The sequence below is a fragment of the Castanea sativa genome, chromosome 6, assembly GCF_040712315.1.
Source record: "Castanea sativa cultivar Marrone di Chiusa Pesio chromosome 6, ASM4071231v1".
NCBI lineage: Eukaryota > Viridiplantae > Streptophyta > Magnoliopsida > Fagales > Fagaceae > Castanea > Castanea sativa.
This window is the reverse complement of record NC_134018.1, coordinates 44,915,831-44,931,560: the sequence shown is the minus strand read 5'-3', so window position 1 is coordinate 44,931,560 and position 15,730 is coordinate 44,915,831. Positions and strand designations below refer to the sequence as shown.

Sequence of the window (15,730 nt, the reverse complement as noted above, 5' to 3'; positions counted from 1 at the left end):
ATTATTGGTTCATATATATAATAAATAAAATACTTGAAAATGAATTACTAAAAGACTAAAATGTAGTGCCCTCACTTTCACTTTATTTATTTTTGTAAAATATTTTCTTTGAACTAAAAAAACAAATAAATAAGAAAGAGGGTGTGTAATGGTGAGAGCCCACTCCAAAGCGGGATAGTGACTGATAATTCTACAAGAACCGTGAAAGCTACGAATAATTTGCAACACACATGTGAACTCTTAAAAGATCTCGCGGTTAATACTCTTTTTTATTAGAGGTGAATTTTGACAAATTCAACATTAGATTTGTCTTATAATACAATTTTATTCAATATTTTGTTTATTAGAGGTGAATTTTGACAAATCTACCATTGGATTACATCTTCTTTTTATATCTTCTATATTTGCAAAATTTCAAGAAAATTAAATATCATTAGCTATGTCATCAATAAATTTTTTAAATTGCAAGTTTTTATAATTTAAAATTATGCATAAAATATAAGCTTATAAATCATGTAGTAAATAATATCTTATTGACACAAAATTTGACATGTGTATTAAGAACTTAAAGAACATGCAATTCAACAGTTAGATTTTCAAAATATGTAGTAATATATTTTTTTGAGTGAGTTTGTAACCTTAAGTTACAACAAATTTTGTAACTAAACTTTATTCATACATTAATACTCTATTGAGTCTAAATTCCTCATATCCTAGAGACCAGACCACAACAACTCCGTGACTGTGATTTATGATTTATCTACAGAATAATATGGTTTCATTGCCTACTAGTTATTTTTTAGTCAACAATGAAAAAAAGAAGAAGAAGAAGAAATGTCCCCAAATAATTTATCATCTTTTTAATCGAGAGTCAAAAGATCAATTTTGCTCTCATTTGTCATTCCGACAATAATAATAACGTAAGACAAAATTGAAAAAAGAAAGAAAGATAAAAGCCCAAAATATTTTTACATGCTTTATTTTAATTGGATGTTTTGTTTAACATGTCTATCTTGTAAAAATAATGTTGTATTTAGAAAAATGTGAAGCTTTTAAAAGCTACATGTAGAATTGTGAATTCAATCTACCAAAATGACGAACTTGATTCCACTCAACACCTTGGTTTTCATGGGTTGATGAATTTGTTTCTATATTTTTTTGAAACTTAGGGTTCGATCAAGTTCAATCACTTATTCAATAGTGAAACTAAATAATTGTAAAAACTCTTAAATTTTATTAGCTTTGAAAAAATGAATTGCCATAACCCAATGACCTAACAAAACTCAATCCCAATTAAGTAAGAGGTGGGTTGGTTTTAGATTATCCAAAGTTGGATTGTTCTTAAACCAAGAAAGTCAAGGGAGTTGAAAAATGTCACAAACCCGGCCAACTCATCCCCTAGCTGTACCTTAAAAATAAGCTAACTCTATTTCCATTTTTAAGCCTAACAAAACAATCAAAAAGATTTATATGTTGCTGAAAATGGGTAAAATTATAGTCATACATAGAAAGATTGATAACTTAAAAACTTGTACATAAATAAATAACATAAAAAAATAAATAAAATAAAAAGCTAAAGCAAATGGAAACTTACACTTTATTTGGCAACAACTTTTTTAACTTTTTATAAGTACCAAGTTTACAACTATACTTTTAGTAAATAAGTAAAAAATTTAATATACATAAGTAAATATAAGTACAAATGGACCCATATACTCCTCGAATTATTATTTATTTATTTTTTTGTTGAGGAACTACTGCTCTAAAACTATGTAGCTTTTTTTTTTTTTTAATTTAATTTAATTATTTTTTATAATCTAATGTAGCTTCTGTTTTTTTTTAGAAGGTAATGTAGCTTCTGTTAGTATGCGTTTTTATGCAACTTTTTACTTACTGTATATTACTTGTTATATTGTAAGCTTTAAGCTCTAAAAAGGCGCACATAAATGAGAACAAAAAGGCGTAAATTAAATTTCTCATTTAACTCGTGGTCGGCTAACATTCCACCCAACCTAAATTATATATAGGGGTGGAAAAAGTTATGAGAACTAAAAGGTGTAAAATTTCTCATTTAACTCATGGTCGGCTAACATTCTTATACCTCAGCTTTAAGTCTTCCCTATACGAATGTTTTGTTATGTTGCAACTAATGTGAAAGTAATCTGTATAAAGCAAAATATAATTTTACATAATTGATAACCACTGAAGAAGTTTAGATATAATGCTTATATAAAAAAAAAAGTTTAGATATAATGGAAAATTCTTGTGCCACATTAAGTGGCACAACATTGGTCACAAAAAGCAAAAAAGAGAAAGATAGATAGCAAGAAGACTGTCAATGCCACACAAATGATATGATGCATAACAGTACAAGTAACCCAAGACGCAAGTACTTCAAACCCACAAAATATGCATGCCATTTGCCATAGACTCTTGGTAACTTCTTGTTTTTTAATGAAATCATTGACAGCTTTTTTTTTTTTTAATGAAATCATTGACAGTTAGTACTTCCCAACTCTCAGATATACATATATAACCAAAAATAGCCTTGTACGAAACTTGTTTACAGGGACAAATGTCACAAATGCCTCGTATTTCAACTGGATAACTAGTAAAAATTTGTCGGTACCAGTTTTGACTAATCTAAACAATCATACCCACAAAACCAGAACTCCTTTATACTTTCACATAAAAAGCATTCATTAAAAAACATACAAAAAAGTATCTAACACAATCCAAGTTGGGTCCGTCTGAGACTCTGAGCTCGGGATTCGCAACGAGTGCCGCTATGACACGCTGACACACAAGAAAGAAGAAACACTAAAAAGTGTGGTGGCCAATAGGCATGAGAAGATGGCATTTACGAGTTACAACTATGATTTCTTTCTAAAAAATGTTTTTTTTTCTAAAAATGGGTGCCAATTAGATTCTTCGGTTGTTAGTAATTATTGGGGGTCGCCTTTTGCTGTGGGAAGGAATTTGAATTTGATTATTTGCTTTTATGGTACCTGGCCCCGAGACTCACTCCTATATTAGAGCGAGATATAGCGGCAATTGCATACGCTGGCTTTCACTTCGTGTATTTTTGAAGAAGACGAGGAGGCGGAGGAGAAAGAGGTCAGCGTGCCTCTCCTGGGACAACCATCATCGTCAACAGCAATAACCCAGGAAGAGGAAGTGAATTACATGGATAACAACACTGAAGCCAATGATGATTCTCGTCCTAGGAAAGTGTACGATGAAGACCAGATGGACGTGGAGATCCCACAAACCGCTCATCAGATTAGCAAAGGTAATAGTTTTAACTTTTTGGAGTCTTTGTTTTTTTGGCATTTTATTGGTTTGTGGCAAATGGGGTTATTGCTTTTATTTATTTATTTATTTATTTAATGCTGTGCAAGACCCCAAAATGTTTGCATGATTGGGTACTCTTAATTGTTTTTTGTGTCAAATGGAATGGTTCTATTTGGTTGTGTAAGGTTTGATTGCTAAAAAGATTTGAGCCATTTAGTATTTGAAGCATGTTTGTTCACTATACTTTCTTTTCTTGCTCAATTATGGATTGCCATTGTGGTTCCAGTTCACTCATCTGGCTTATCTGGTAAAGTTTGTTTGTTTGGGTTTTTTTTTTTTTTTGGGTGATGGAATTAGGAATTTGTACTTGAATCTCACCTACTTAAAAAAGAACTCAATTGGTGTTTTGATGTGATAATAAAGCATAATCATCATGTACATAGGTTCAAATTCTATCATATTGAAAAGAGAGAAGAAGAAATTATGGATTGCCATTGCTCATTGCTGTGCTATAATTAATGACTCTGAATATGAAACTCTAAGGAAGGAGATATTCTGTATCAGGGTAATCTTTAAGGATAAATAATTTCAATTACCATGAGTTAATGCTATTAAATTTTATCTTTTTTTGAGCTCATTTTTATTTATTTAATTTGTGTTTTGAATTTATAGATTCATGGTTTCAAGTGGGTTTCGTCCTGACTACTGGTATCAACAGTGCTTATGTGCTGGGATATTCTGGGACTATCATGGTTCCTCTGGGTTGGATATTTGGTATAGTTGGTTTGATAATAGCCACTGCCATATCTTTGTATGCAAATACTCTTATTGCCAAGCTTCATGAATTTGGGGGCAAGAGGCATATCAGATACAGGGACCTTGCAGGACATATATACGGTATGAACAAAGAGAAAAATAACAAAGGAAAATTAAGTGGATCTATTTTCTCAAATACATTTCATTTGCTTTTTGTTTATGGCTTATTTTCTAACTTTGGCTCTATTGGGTCTTATCATGGCAGGTAGGAAAGCTTATTCTCTTACATGGGCACTGCAATATGTCAATCTTTTCATGATTAACACTGGTTATATCATTTTGGCTGGTTCAGCCCTAAAGGTAAGATCAAATTGAATAAATGGGCTTCTTTTCTAACAAGATAAGAATATAGGGAAGTTCTTCGATATGTTTCATTATTCTTGCAATTGGAAAAAGTTATAATAGCACTGTGCATTAAAGGGGGACATGATAAAGATTCTTTTGTGTGTGTTTAAAATAAAATAAAAAATGTTTGTCATAATCAGATGGTATTCCATTATGCTGCCTCATTCTATTGTCCAATATGGGTTTCATCTGATTGCCACTGAGCTATCTAAATAAGAACAAGCCAATTTTATGACAACTTGACAAAGCATGAGTGTGTGTTAATTGTTATCAGTTAAGAGCTATACTTAATAAATTGTAACTAGTCCATAGATATAACTTATAAAAAAAAAACAGTCCTTATATATGATGATTAAAGCTGTCTGAGTTTTTTCTAAACCTTTTGATCTGTGCATTTGCCGTGCAGGCTGTCTATGTTCTTTTCAGGGATGACCATATCATGAAGCTCCCCTACTTTATTGCCATAGCTGGGTTTGTATGTGCCTTGTTTGCCATATGCATACCCCATCTGTCAGCACTTAGGATTTGGCTGGGATTTTCAACATTCTTCAGCCTGGTTTATATAATCACAGCATTCGTGTTGTCGCTTAAAGATGGTAAGGTTTTGTCTGTGGTGTTTTATTCCAGATAGCACTTACCATATTGAAGTTTACCCAGATAGTGATATGCACTTTGTGCTTTATGTTTTAAGGAACACAATATACCATATAATAACATGCTAGTATATAAAACTAGGTTCTTCAGCACTGATAAAATAATAATAATAATGATAAAATAATAATAATAATAATAATAATAATAATAATAATAATAATTAAAAAAAAAAAAATAGAAGACTAGGTCCTTAAGCTGGCATCTGAGCAATTGGTTGGGCCATTAGCTAGCCTGATCTAGGTGGTTTGCAAACTATGTTTTGTGGAGCATAATAATAATAATAGAAGACTAGGTCCTTAAGCTGGCATCTGAGCAATTGGTTGGGCCATTAGCTAGCCTGATCTAGGTGGTTTGCAAACCATGTTTTGTGGAGCATCAGTCAACTGGTCCACTAAGGCTAGTAGACAAAGTTGCATTCTCTCCAAAGATAGAATTAACATGTAATTTCTTCCGGCTCCTGCAAAATGTGCATGTTTTGTTTACATGGTTTTAAGGGATAGGCTAAGTGCATGGCCCTTGAATGTCCTTGATAGTTTAGCTGGAGTTTCTCTTGTTAAGATTGCTCTTGATTTATTTCCTTGTAAGCTTAGTGGTACCTTTCATCTATGTCTTTTTCTCTTCTAGGCCAGTTAAATTTATAGTTTTTAGTGTCAAATCTGCATTTGTGATAATAAAATAAGTATTTTGGTAGCATCAAATTGGCATAAGTATTCTATGTGTTGTTGTAGGAATCAAAGCACCTGCCAGGGATTATAGCATTCCAGGAACCGCAACAAGCAAAATCTTTACAACAATAGGGGCAGCTGCTAATCTTGTTTTTGCATTCAATACTGGAATGCTTCCAGAGATACAGGTAGGCCAAGAATTCATATCCTTGAGTTTTTGATGTAAGGGGAATGTTCTGCCATCTGGTGTGAAACCAATTGTTGCTATTCAGAAATAATAGAATTAAAGCTGTTGGTGTAATTCAGCTGGTGTTAATTTATCAATTGCATAATGTTTCCCAAGTACATATATCATTTTGGCATTTTGCAGAATGAAAAATTTTGGATTTTGGTCAAGTTGAATGTTCATCTTCAAGTAGCTTATATATATATATATATATATATATATATATATATATATATATATATATATAACTCTACTTGGTTTTATAGACAAACCCTCTGATAGGTAATATCTGTGGTTGCACTTTCCACAGCCAAAATAGGCATGCGGTGTGTATCCATTTCTTTCTGTTTTTTATTTTCTGACTTTGCCTTCATAACTCACCCTCTTTTTCTGCAATATTCTTGAAACAGGCAACAGTGAGGCAGCCTGTTGTTGACAACATGTTTAAAGCTTTGTACTTCCAGTTCACAGCTGGGGTATTACCAATGTATGCTGTTACTTTTGTCGGGTACTGGGCTTATGGATCTTCTACATCATCTTACTTGCTCAACAATGTCACTGGTGCAGTTTGGGTCAAGGCGACGGCCAATATTGCTGCCTTCCTGCAAACAGTCATTGCTTTGCATGTACTTGTCTTCATTCCCTACTTTGGCTAATCTGCAATCACTTTCTTGTTGCTTCACTACCCTAATTTAAGGTTCCTTTTGCTGCTTTCAGATATTTGCAAGTCCAATGTATGAGTATTTGGATACCAAATTTGGGATTAAAGGAAGCGCTTTGTCAGCTCGCAACTTGTCATTCAGAATTACAGTGAGAGGTGGTTACCTAGCTATTAACACACTGGTTGCAGCTCTTTTGCCATTCCTCGGAGATTTCATGAGCCTCACAGGGGCAATCAGCACATTTCCTTTGACGTTTATCCTTGCAAACCACATGTATCTAGTAGCAAAGAAGACCAAACTCACGTCTTTACAGAAGCTATGGCATTGGCTCAATGTTTGCTTCTTTGGCTGCATGTCTATTGCTGCAGCAATTGCAGCCTTGAGGCTCATTGCAGTAGATTCCAAAACATACCATGTTTTTGCTGATTTATGATTAAACTTCTTCTCTAGTCGCCTGTCTTCTTTTTTCCCCACAATTATTATTCGATTCTTGATTGACATCTGGGCATTTTATTAGGCTCAGTGCTTTAAGCATAGAAGGCTATGCAAATGATTCTTGTCCCATTTAGGGTACTTTGACCCAGAGATGTATGTACCACATAATCCAGGGTGAAGCATTGTTGAAAAGAGTGGGATTTATTTTCGCTGGCATAAGACGTTGTTTCTTCTATGTTCTATCCACATATTCAATCAAATTCAAAGGATGATACAATTAACATAAGCAGTTAAGCACCACGTCATATTTTAAATTAGACATTCTTCTGGGAAAGAAAACTAGGCTCATTGGCCTAGATCGATCCTTCAAGGTATTTGTTTACCGGTGCCTAAAAACTCCGCATCTATTTTGAACTTAAAGTAGAAAACTCCGCATCTATTTGAGTAAGTGCCAGGACAATTGTTGAGGCAACTCATTATTTGACACTGTTAAATGGATGGTTTTTTCCTCACCTCAAAACACGAGATTTATCGCAATGAGAAACTTTTAAATTCGTCTCCAAGAAAGATGAGTTCCATCAACGAATACCACTACCAAATGACAACATATGGTTTGAAAGTAAATTCTTGAGTTGTTCATAGGGAATTATATTACCACAAAAGAGACTTAAGAGCAAGTGCGGCATTTGAAGTTTATACGTTGGCAACAGTTACCGCATAAAAACAGCCTTAAAATGACTAATCCTTCCCCACAACCACCCTAAAAGAAAATGAAGCACACAGAACAAAATTCTTCAGCCTCTCAGAAAAACTTTCTTTTTGTGTAGTCCCCGCAATCTGGTGTATCTTTATGATATCTGCAATCATTCAGAAACTGAAAATTATACAAATCCCATAGTTAGCATCCTCTAATAATCAACAGAGAGAAGGTAATCATAAGATGTCAACACTTTTATAGCAAACAAATTGAAATAGCTCCAAAAGAAAGGGACAAATGGAATGCCTGCCAAGAAAGGTACCAAGTCAAACTTTCAAAAAGAGAAGAAGAAGAAGAAGAAGAAGAAAGGAAAACCATCTGTTTCATAGTTATTCTGGAGAAAGAGGGTATTATTTCATTGCTTACCCCTTTTCTGGAAAGTGAATAGAAACTGCAAGGTTCAGTCATGACATTACACTTTATGATCGACATTGATGTGGGATATATATCTTGACACTGTACATATTTTATTTTTGCCATATAGCTGTCTATGCTATAAATTGGTCCTGAAGGAATTTTTTTCATGCTTACATTTGTCTTACACATCATTCAAGCATTCTGTCCTAGTCTCACTCACAAATAAAACTAAGCTAAAAAATGTAGAGCTGTGCAGAAAAAAATATGTAAATCTTACTGCTCACCAGAATTTAAACAAAAAAAAACCCACCCAAAGGAAAGCCTAAAGGTCTGGAACATATAACAAATCTGCTAGTTTTATGAAACTTTGTATTTTATTTAATTATTAATATCAAACAAAGTATATCCTTGTTACTTGAAATCTTCAAGAATAGCCTAATAGTAAAATTTTGTTCTAGTCATACTTAAATTAACAAAAAGTCAACATTAAAAATCAAAATCTTACCTTACGTGGTATTATCCGGATACCAACTTTACAACAACAAAGATGGAATTTAACAGTATGAGAGGTACTCTTAAGTACTGGGTTGCATAAATAAGGCCAATAAGCTGCCCCTTAAATGATTTCGACTTGCCCCCTGAGAATTCTGAGAAGCTCCATCCTCTAGGTGCCAAGAAGCGGTCCTCATTTAATATTGCCAATGCATTTGCAAGAAGTAGAAATCCCTCCAATAATGTCCACAAACCCATTTTCCTGTATGTTGAAGAATTTATTATGTAAAAGCTCAATGGATTTCAACTTAAGGGAAATTTTTTGCCCCACACTTCCTCCCTTTTGTATTTTATAGAAGAAGAAAAAAACTGCTAGAAGAAGAGCATGTCAAAATATCTTCTAAGCATCAATTGAACATACATGACAGAGAGAAATGAATGCTAACATAGTTAGTTTGATAACATGTTCTTAAGTAATACAAATGGACGATGTCCAATTGCAAATTAAATACATGAAAGGCCAAGGCCAACGTCTGCACAAAAGTATAGGGATATAGCATTCTGGTCAAGGCTGCCAAGTTGTCACCCTACGCCCCCCATAAATTAGTTTGAATACATGGTGTAGAAATGAGACAATGAGAATCACGTACTTGTCATGGTCACATGAGTGGTTAAGCACGTTTCAGCGATGGGTGTGGAAGAGTTCACAAGAAAGTTTGGCCATTTAAACCATATGAACATGGGTAACTCATGTCTAGTAAGAGTATGTTGTGTGGTCATTTAGTTTCCTAAGCTTCATGTACTGAGAAGCATTACATTTTTTTGCTGTTAGGACCTAACTCATTTATGAATTGAATTAACATGACCTACACACTGTTTGTTTTTCTCAACAATGTTGAGGATAAAAATGAATCCATGTTCATAATCAGAAAATTAATCCAAATCATTAGCAATTAGATGATTAAAAGAAAATGTGACCTATTTCATTTATACCACATAGTTGCGGATCATATATACTATTGTGCCCACAAAAACCAAAATGCAAGATTGACAACCCAGTCCTAAACATATACATTATCCCAACAGCAATGGATCCTTAATAAAAATCAATCTTCCAAAGTTCCATACCCCTTAGCTATATGTCTACTAAACATATGAACTAAATGCTTAGGTGTGGGACTTAGGGCATGTTTATTTAGGTTAAAATACCAGCTTATTTGCACCTCTGGCTTATACACAGTTTTTTAAAGCTTCACTTTTTCGAAGTATATGTATTTTTATACAATTTATTCAAATAAACCAATGAAAATAAGTTCATCAAAGACACTCATAGTGGAAAACTCAAATTATTGAATTTGATGTCCATTGCATTGTTTCCCAGCAGGTGTATGGCAATATCATGAATGATTCGGTTAAAAATATTACCAGATGGTCTGCCATGCGGTGTGGGGGGTTGGGGGGCGATCTAAGCATGCCAAATCAATGAAAGGAATAGGTAATGATAATAAATTTAGGAACTTAAAAATTCAAAAATAGGAAAAACCATGCAAATAAGTGAATAACTCATGGGTCTTGGAAAAGTAGGACAAAGAAATGGGTAAAGATGCCAAGCAACTGTTATATGACCTTACCAAAAAAAAAAAAAAAAATACACCATGCCAATTCAGCTGAGTTATTTAGTCATATATTGGTCATTAAGGACATTCCTCAAAAAAAAAAAAGGTGACATTGACTTTCATCTACTGTCGATGAAATTACATGGATCTTCAACAGACAAATTATGATCAACTATATGTATTCTTTTCCGACATTCTATTCTATCCTAAGTCATACTCTTTGTTACCTCCTAATTGACATCCTTTTTTACTACTTCTACTAATGTTATTTTAGATCTTCCTCTACCAATTTTCATTATCTCAACTTGATAGTCTAATTGCTTGACTTTGATTAATCCATCCAATTTAAATTACTCTTCCATATCTTTTCATCAATAGAGGGCCGCTACCCTTACCTTTAAGCGAATTTTTTCATTTTGAACTCTGTCTTTCCTTGTATTGTATGTTCAATTATCTGATCTATCCTAACCTTCTCATTTCATCTGCACTCATTTTATGAACAAACTAACATATCATATCAAGTAATTTTTAGCATCATCACCTTCATCACCACTCCTCCAACCCCTACCAAAAAATAAGAAAAAGGGAAACCCACTTGCAGAATCTTAGATATAAATCCCCTACAACAGCAAAATTATACGTATACCCACAATGCAATAAGGAGAGAAACCCATCAAAGAAAACCCCTTCAACATGCCCATTTTAGAGAATTTCACCCCCCAAAAAAGAAGAAGAAGTAAATGCATATCATCACTAATAAATTAACAGAAGCTACAATATCCAATTCCACTAACTATGTCAGAAATACGCATATTAATCCAGAATGCTTCAATAAAATAGTATTTCAACAACAACCCATTTGTGAGAGACACAAATGTGAGCCAAAAATGCACAAGAAACCCCAAAAGAAAATAATGGAAATCGAAATCTCAAAATTTACGAAGTTAGAAAATTTTGATAAATCTGGAATTTATAGGATTTACGCCAGAATGATGAAAAAAAAAAAAAAAATCAGCCACTGACCTGGTCGTTGGAACCTGATCTCTGAAAGGTTTGGTAATGGGGAAAGGAACCGAAATCGGAGCCTGGAGCAGAGGCTTCACCGAAACGAGAATGGAGAGCAGAACGTGGCGTTTCTTTTGTGCAACGTAAACTTTTAAGGCCGCGTTTGGTTTACTATGGTAAAATTAAAATGTGTTTTAGTTAAGCGGGGAAAAAAAGGTTGACTGTTTGTTTTTAGACTTGATAGTTGAGAGAGGATGAGATTCTCCAAATTTCAGGGTTTAGATATTTATTTATTTTATTTAATAATATATATTATTATATAAAATTTTAAATTATAATATTTTTTTATAGGATTTAAATTATAATATTACGTGTCCATTTGGGTATATTGCAGTATTCATATCAATATCTAGGGCTGTCCACGGTTTGGGTCGGACCAGGTTTGGGCTCAACTCGCATCCAACCCGAACTGATCAGGTGGAGCCATTAGCAACCCGTCGCCAACCAGGAGGAGAATCGGATCGGACCGGTCAGAGCTTCGACCGATGTCGGGCGGATTGGGTCGAGGCTGAAGATCTGGAAAACAACAATAATCCGACGAGAAAAGATGAAAAACGACGAAAATCCGGCGAGAAAAATTGCAAAATGGCTTAAATCTGGCGAGATCTCAGCCATTTTAGGCAAGATCTCGGCTAGATCTAGTGAAATCTCATCGGATTTAGCTATATCTTCCCGAAAAAATCCTAGATTTGCTGAAAAAAATCCCAAATTCGCCAGAAAATACAACTGGGTCGGTTGGTTCGGGTTTCTCGGATTTGAGAGGTGGAGATCCGATGCCTAAACAGCCGATCTTGGTTTTTGGAGAATAAAATCCGTTGCTGACCGCCGGAACAATCGGTTCTGTCGGCGGTGGCGAGTGGGTCGAGTCCAGTGGGTCCTTGGACAGCCTTATCAATACCCTATTTGTAAAGTTTTTATTAAAATATTATTGTGGGAGAGGTAAGATTTGAGTACGAAATAGGGCCTATGGAATGGAAGGGCCTATCCACACTTAAGTTCTAATCCAATCCATGGATGAGAATCCGAGAAGGAAGGACAAGGAGGCCAACTCCTTGAGGAGCTTGATGAGCAGGCCACTTGCACCAAAGGATAGGATACCAAGGAAGACAATACAATCGTGCAAGAAAGAAGAAGGGAAATATAAAAAATAAAGTAGTCATCACTTTTGCATTCTATGCACTGTACCAACTTAACTGGTCTCATTAATGAAGGAATGATCTCTAAACAGTAATCTCACAGCTAATAGCACACTCTACCACCTCTAGCAAAGCTTTAATGGGACAAGCATCCAAACTAAGGACTTTGACTATACAAATGGAGGGCTAAGATGCAATTTGATTGACTATACAAGAAAAAGAAATCTCTTCAAATGGAGGGACAAAGAATTAGAAGAGAACAAAAAGAGGGTGTAGAACAATCTTGTATTCAAGATTTGAAACTTTTTATGAACATTTGCTCCTCGGCCAGATCCGAGGTAGTGTTAATCCCAAATTTAGTTTCTCTTTTTATGATTTTAGCTTTTGTTCCATTAACTTAGCAGTTGGTCCATAAAAGTGCATTAAAATTGATCTCAAAAGCCCATACTCTAATAAATAAATAAATTGGACATTTTAAATCTAACTCCACCATTCTAGTGGGCTTAGCCTTTCAGGGGCTCGTACAATTATTACTTTTATTTGTCAAGTGTTTATTGAAAGATTAGTTTTTGTAGCTTTGATGTTAATGTGTGAGAAAAGGTTGAAAAGTAACTTATATTTTAAAAAGAAATTTTTTTTTTGTTAATTTTTTATTATTAAAATAAAAAATAAAAACCGAGATGAAAAGCTAGAGATTTTGTACCAAACAAACATAAAATGAATGGAAAAAAAAATGTCTAGTCCATGAAATGGACAACTGGGTCAAATTAGAAGAACATGAAGCTTAATATATGATAGGCTTTTGACTATCAATTTTAAATTATTGTAAGATGACATGTTATTTTTCCTTTTAATTAGTTGTCCAACTATGAGAAAAAGAAGGCCCAATGGCCTTAAACCCCTAGTGTCGGCTCATGGGTCCACTTAACTCAATGGATGTAAACTCAGTCGAGCATCCAAAAGTTGGCCCAAGTGTATATAGCCCATCATCTATTGGGTTTTGAGGAAGAAACTTGTGTATTTGGAGTGACAACTTAATGTATCTCTTATTTTATTTTATATTTAGGGCCTGTTTGGATAAGCTGTTTCAAGAGGTGCGTTTTAAAAACTAGCGTTTTTAAAATGTGCGTTTTGAAAACTCCATTTTAAAAGCCACAGATAAGTGTTTGGTAAAAATGTGAAAATATGCGTTTTCTATTTTTAAAGCCATATTAAGCGTTTGGATAAGTTGTTTTAAAAATAGCTGTTTTGAGTGTAAATTCCCAAAAAGGACTTAACTTTTTTTTGAAGGTTATATTGTCATTTTTCTTGTGATCAGTGTTTTTTTATTTATTGAAAATATGCAATTAAGCTTAACAATTACATTAACAATAACAACAATAATGATGTTTTCGTTGTTGAAATTCATGGAGAGAAGTTTTTCAAATTTAAAATATTAAAAATAACTCATCAAGGAAGAGATATTAAACTGATTAAGAAAATAATGATATTAAAATTTTAATTGCCAACAATATCAATACTAGACAATCCATTATAATAATAAAAAAGTTCTTATCCGAAAAATTAAATAACAAAACACCAAAACAGAAATAATAAAAATATTGTTTACAACCCGCAAATGGATCGAGCTATTTTGTTACGAACAAATTTCATTTCCTCATCTTGTATATTTTCAATGTTTGCTTGTCTGCTACTACCTTCTCCACTACTATTGCTTCTTGGTCTGTCCAAGCCATGTTCATCCCAATTGAATCCCTCATCTTCTCTATCATGTTTTCTAATAAAATTATGCAAAACACAAGTAGCAACTATAATGTTTCTTTGGTACTTAATGTCATAAGGTGGCATTTGCTTCAAAATTTTCCATTTATTCTTCCACACTCCAAAAGTTCGCTCAATTGCACTTCTAAGTGATGAGTGAACATAATTAAACCTCTCTTCTATGTGATTCCCTCGACCAGCTCGTCGAAAATCTGAAAGATGATACCTCTGTCCCTTATAAGGTGGCAAATATCCTTTCCTTAAGGGGTATCCAGCATCAACTAAATAATATTTTCCTAATAAAAGAAAAAAAAATGTAAGATGTACATAAATAATATCCTTCATACATATTTAATATATAAAAATTTTATATACCTGGTGGTGGCTTTGGAAAGTTGACAGATTGTCGACGGATAGCATCTAAGAAAATACGTGTATCATGTGCTGCACCCTCCCATCCAGCCATAACAAATGTGAAAAGTAAATCAAAATCGCATGCTGCCATCACATTAAAAGATGTCACACCCTTTCTATTATAATATGAAGCTTTCTTGTCGTCTCCAACAACAACTTGGATATGTGTACCGTCAATGGCACCAATGCAGTCCTAAAATAGAATATAAAGTTTAGATACTTAGGAATAATCCTAACAAATATTAGAAACAAATTAGAATGTATGAAATGAATACCTGAAAGTGTGGCATGTACAATGGATTCTTCTGTATATGTCTTGGAACTACACTAAATGTAGGGTCAGAAGGCTTGAGGATATCCATTGACATTATGTTAAGGCGTTTCAGAACTCTATGAAAATGTCTATGTATAGTCTCACCAGAATGCTGGAATCTTTCTTGAACCATCCTATAACAAGCTCCTTGTCCAAGTATCATTAAACATATACCTACTGACCCTTCAAGCCTAATATGTCTTGTGTGCTGAAGCCCATATGTATGTTGTAAAACATTACACAATTGAAGGAAAACATGTGGCTTCATTCTAAACATTTCGTAACATTTCGTTTCATTACCCGTCAAACAATCCATCAACCACATATAGCCAGTTTGTTCAGAATCTCTACAAGGTTGTTTATCAATATATTTCATATAATATGTCACTCCAACATGACATCCAGCAACAACAAGATCATATAATTCCTCATCATCATATTCATCACTTTCCACATCATAAGAAAGATCTTCATCACTATTATCAATATGATCATTGTAATCCATAGGAATATCACCTAAAATATTATAGCAATAAATTAGATAAATCACAATAAAAAAAATGAGTAAACATTTAAATTATAGGTACTGTAGTGTGACAGATAGCCAGTGACTTGACCATTTTCTAATTTTCATCCATCAAGCAGCCTGTCAACTCATGCTAATTACAACTAATTTCACAACCAAACAACAAATTGCAAGGATCATCATCAATGCAAGAAAG

General features: G+C 33.7%; 3 protein-coding genes across 4 annotated transcripts; 1 reads left to right on the top strand and 2 right to left on the bottom strand.

The window, feature by feature from the left end:
* The first annotated feature begins 2,717 nt into the window (after positions 1-2,717).
* On the top strand, positions 2,718-7,316 carry LOC142640645 (proline transporter 2-like). The gene is made up of 7 exons (XM_075814825.1): positions 2,718-3,292; positions 3,967-4,191; positions 4,316-4,410; positions 4,862-5,051; positions 5,838-5,962; positions 6,411-6,626; positions 6,718-7,316. The coding sequence occupies exons 1-7, from the start codon at positions 3,187-3,189 to the stop codon at positions 7,093-7,095; spliced, it is 1,335 nt and encodes a 444-aa protein (XP_075670940.1). The 5' UTR covers positions 2,718-3,186; the 3' UTR covers positions 7,096-7,316.
* A 359-nt stretch (positions 7,317-7,675) lies between these two features.
* On the bottom strand, positions 7,676-11,487 carry LOC142640647 (uncharacterized). 2 transcript variants are annotated; one of them, XM_075814828.1, is made up of 3 exons: positions 11,343-11,487; positions 8,717-8,965; positions 7,676-7,971 (listed from the first exon to the last, which is right to left on the bottom strand). In XM_075814828.1, the coding sequence occupies exon 2, from the start codon at positions 8,959-8,961 to the stop codon at positions 8,728-8,730; it is 234 nt and encodes a 77-aa protein (XP_075670943.1). In that variant the 5' UTR covers positions 8,962-8,965; positions 11,343-11,487; the 3' UTR covers positions 7,676-7,971; positions 8,717-8,727. The 2 variants fall into 2 exon arrangements, with proteins under 2 accessions (XP_075670943.1, XP_075670944.1); XM_075814829.1 differs by having other exon boundaries at positions 7,676-7,954.
* Positions 11,488-14,125: 2,638 nt separating this feature from the next.
* LOC142640646 (uncharacterized) lies at positions 14,126-15,513 on the bottom strand. The gene is made up of 3 exons (XM_075814827.1): positions 14,971-15,513; positions 14,657-14,888; positions 14,126-14,577 (listed from the first exon to the last, which is right to left on the bottom strand). The coding sequence occupies exons 1-3, from the start codon at positions 15,511-15,513 to the stop codon at positions 14,126-14,128; spliced, it is 1,227 nt and encodes a 408-aa protein (XP_075670942.1).
* Between the last annotated feature and the right edge of the window lie 217 nt (positions 15,514-15,730).

Excerpts from the sequence above, each read along its gene's own strand:
- LOC142640647 (XM_075814828.1), bottom strand. The coding sequence starts at position 8,961 with ATGGGTTTGTGGACATTATTGGAGGGATTTCTACTTCTTGCAAATGCA.
- LOC142640645 (XM_075814825.1), top strand. The coding sequence starts at position 3,187 with ATGGATAACAACACTGAAGCCAATGATGATTCTCGTCCTAGGAAAGTG. Across the intron at positions 4,411-4,861 it reads TGGCTGGTTCAGCCCTAAAG|GCTGTCTATGTTCTTTTCAG; the intron begins GTAAGATCAAAT and ends TTTGCCGTGCAG. Across the intron at positions 5,052-5,837 it reads CGTGTTGTCGCTTAAAGATG|GAATCAAAGCACCTGCCAGG; the intron begins GTAAGGTTTTGT and ends GTGTTGTTGTAG.
- LOC142640646 (XM_075814827.1), bottom strand. The coding sequence starts at position 15,513 with ATGGATTACAATGATCATATTGATAATAGTGATGAAGATCTTTCTTAT. Across the intron at positions 14,889-14,970 it reads TGTACATGCCACACTTTCAG|GACTGCATTGGTGCCATTGA; the intron begins GTATTCATTTCA and ends ATTCTATTTTAG. Across the intron at positions 14,578-14,656 it reads CTTTCCAAAGCCACCACCAG|GAAAATATTATTTAGTTGAT; the intron begins GTATATAAAATT and ends TTCTTTTATTAG.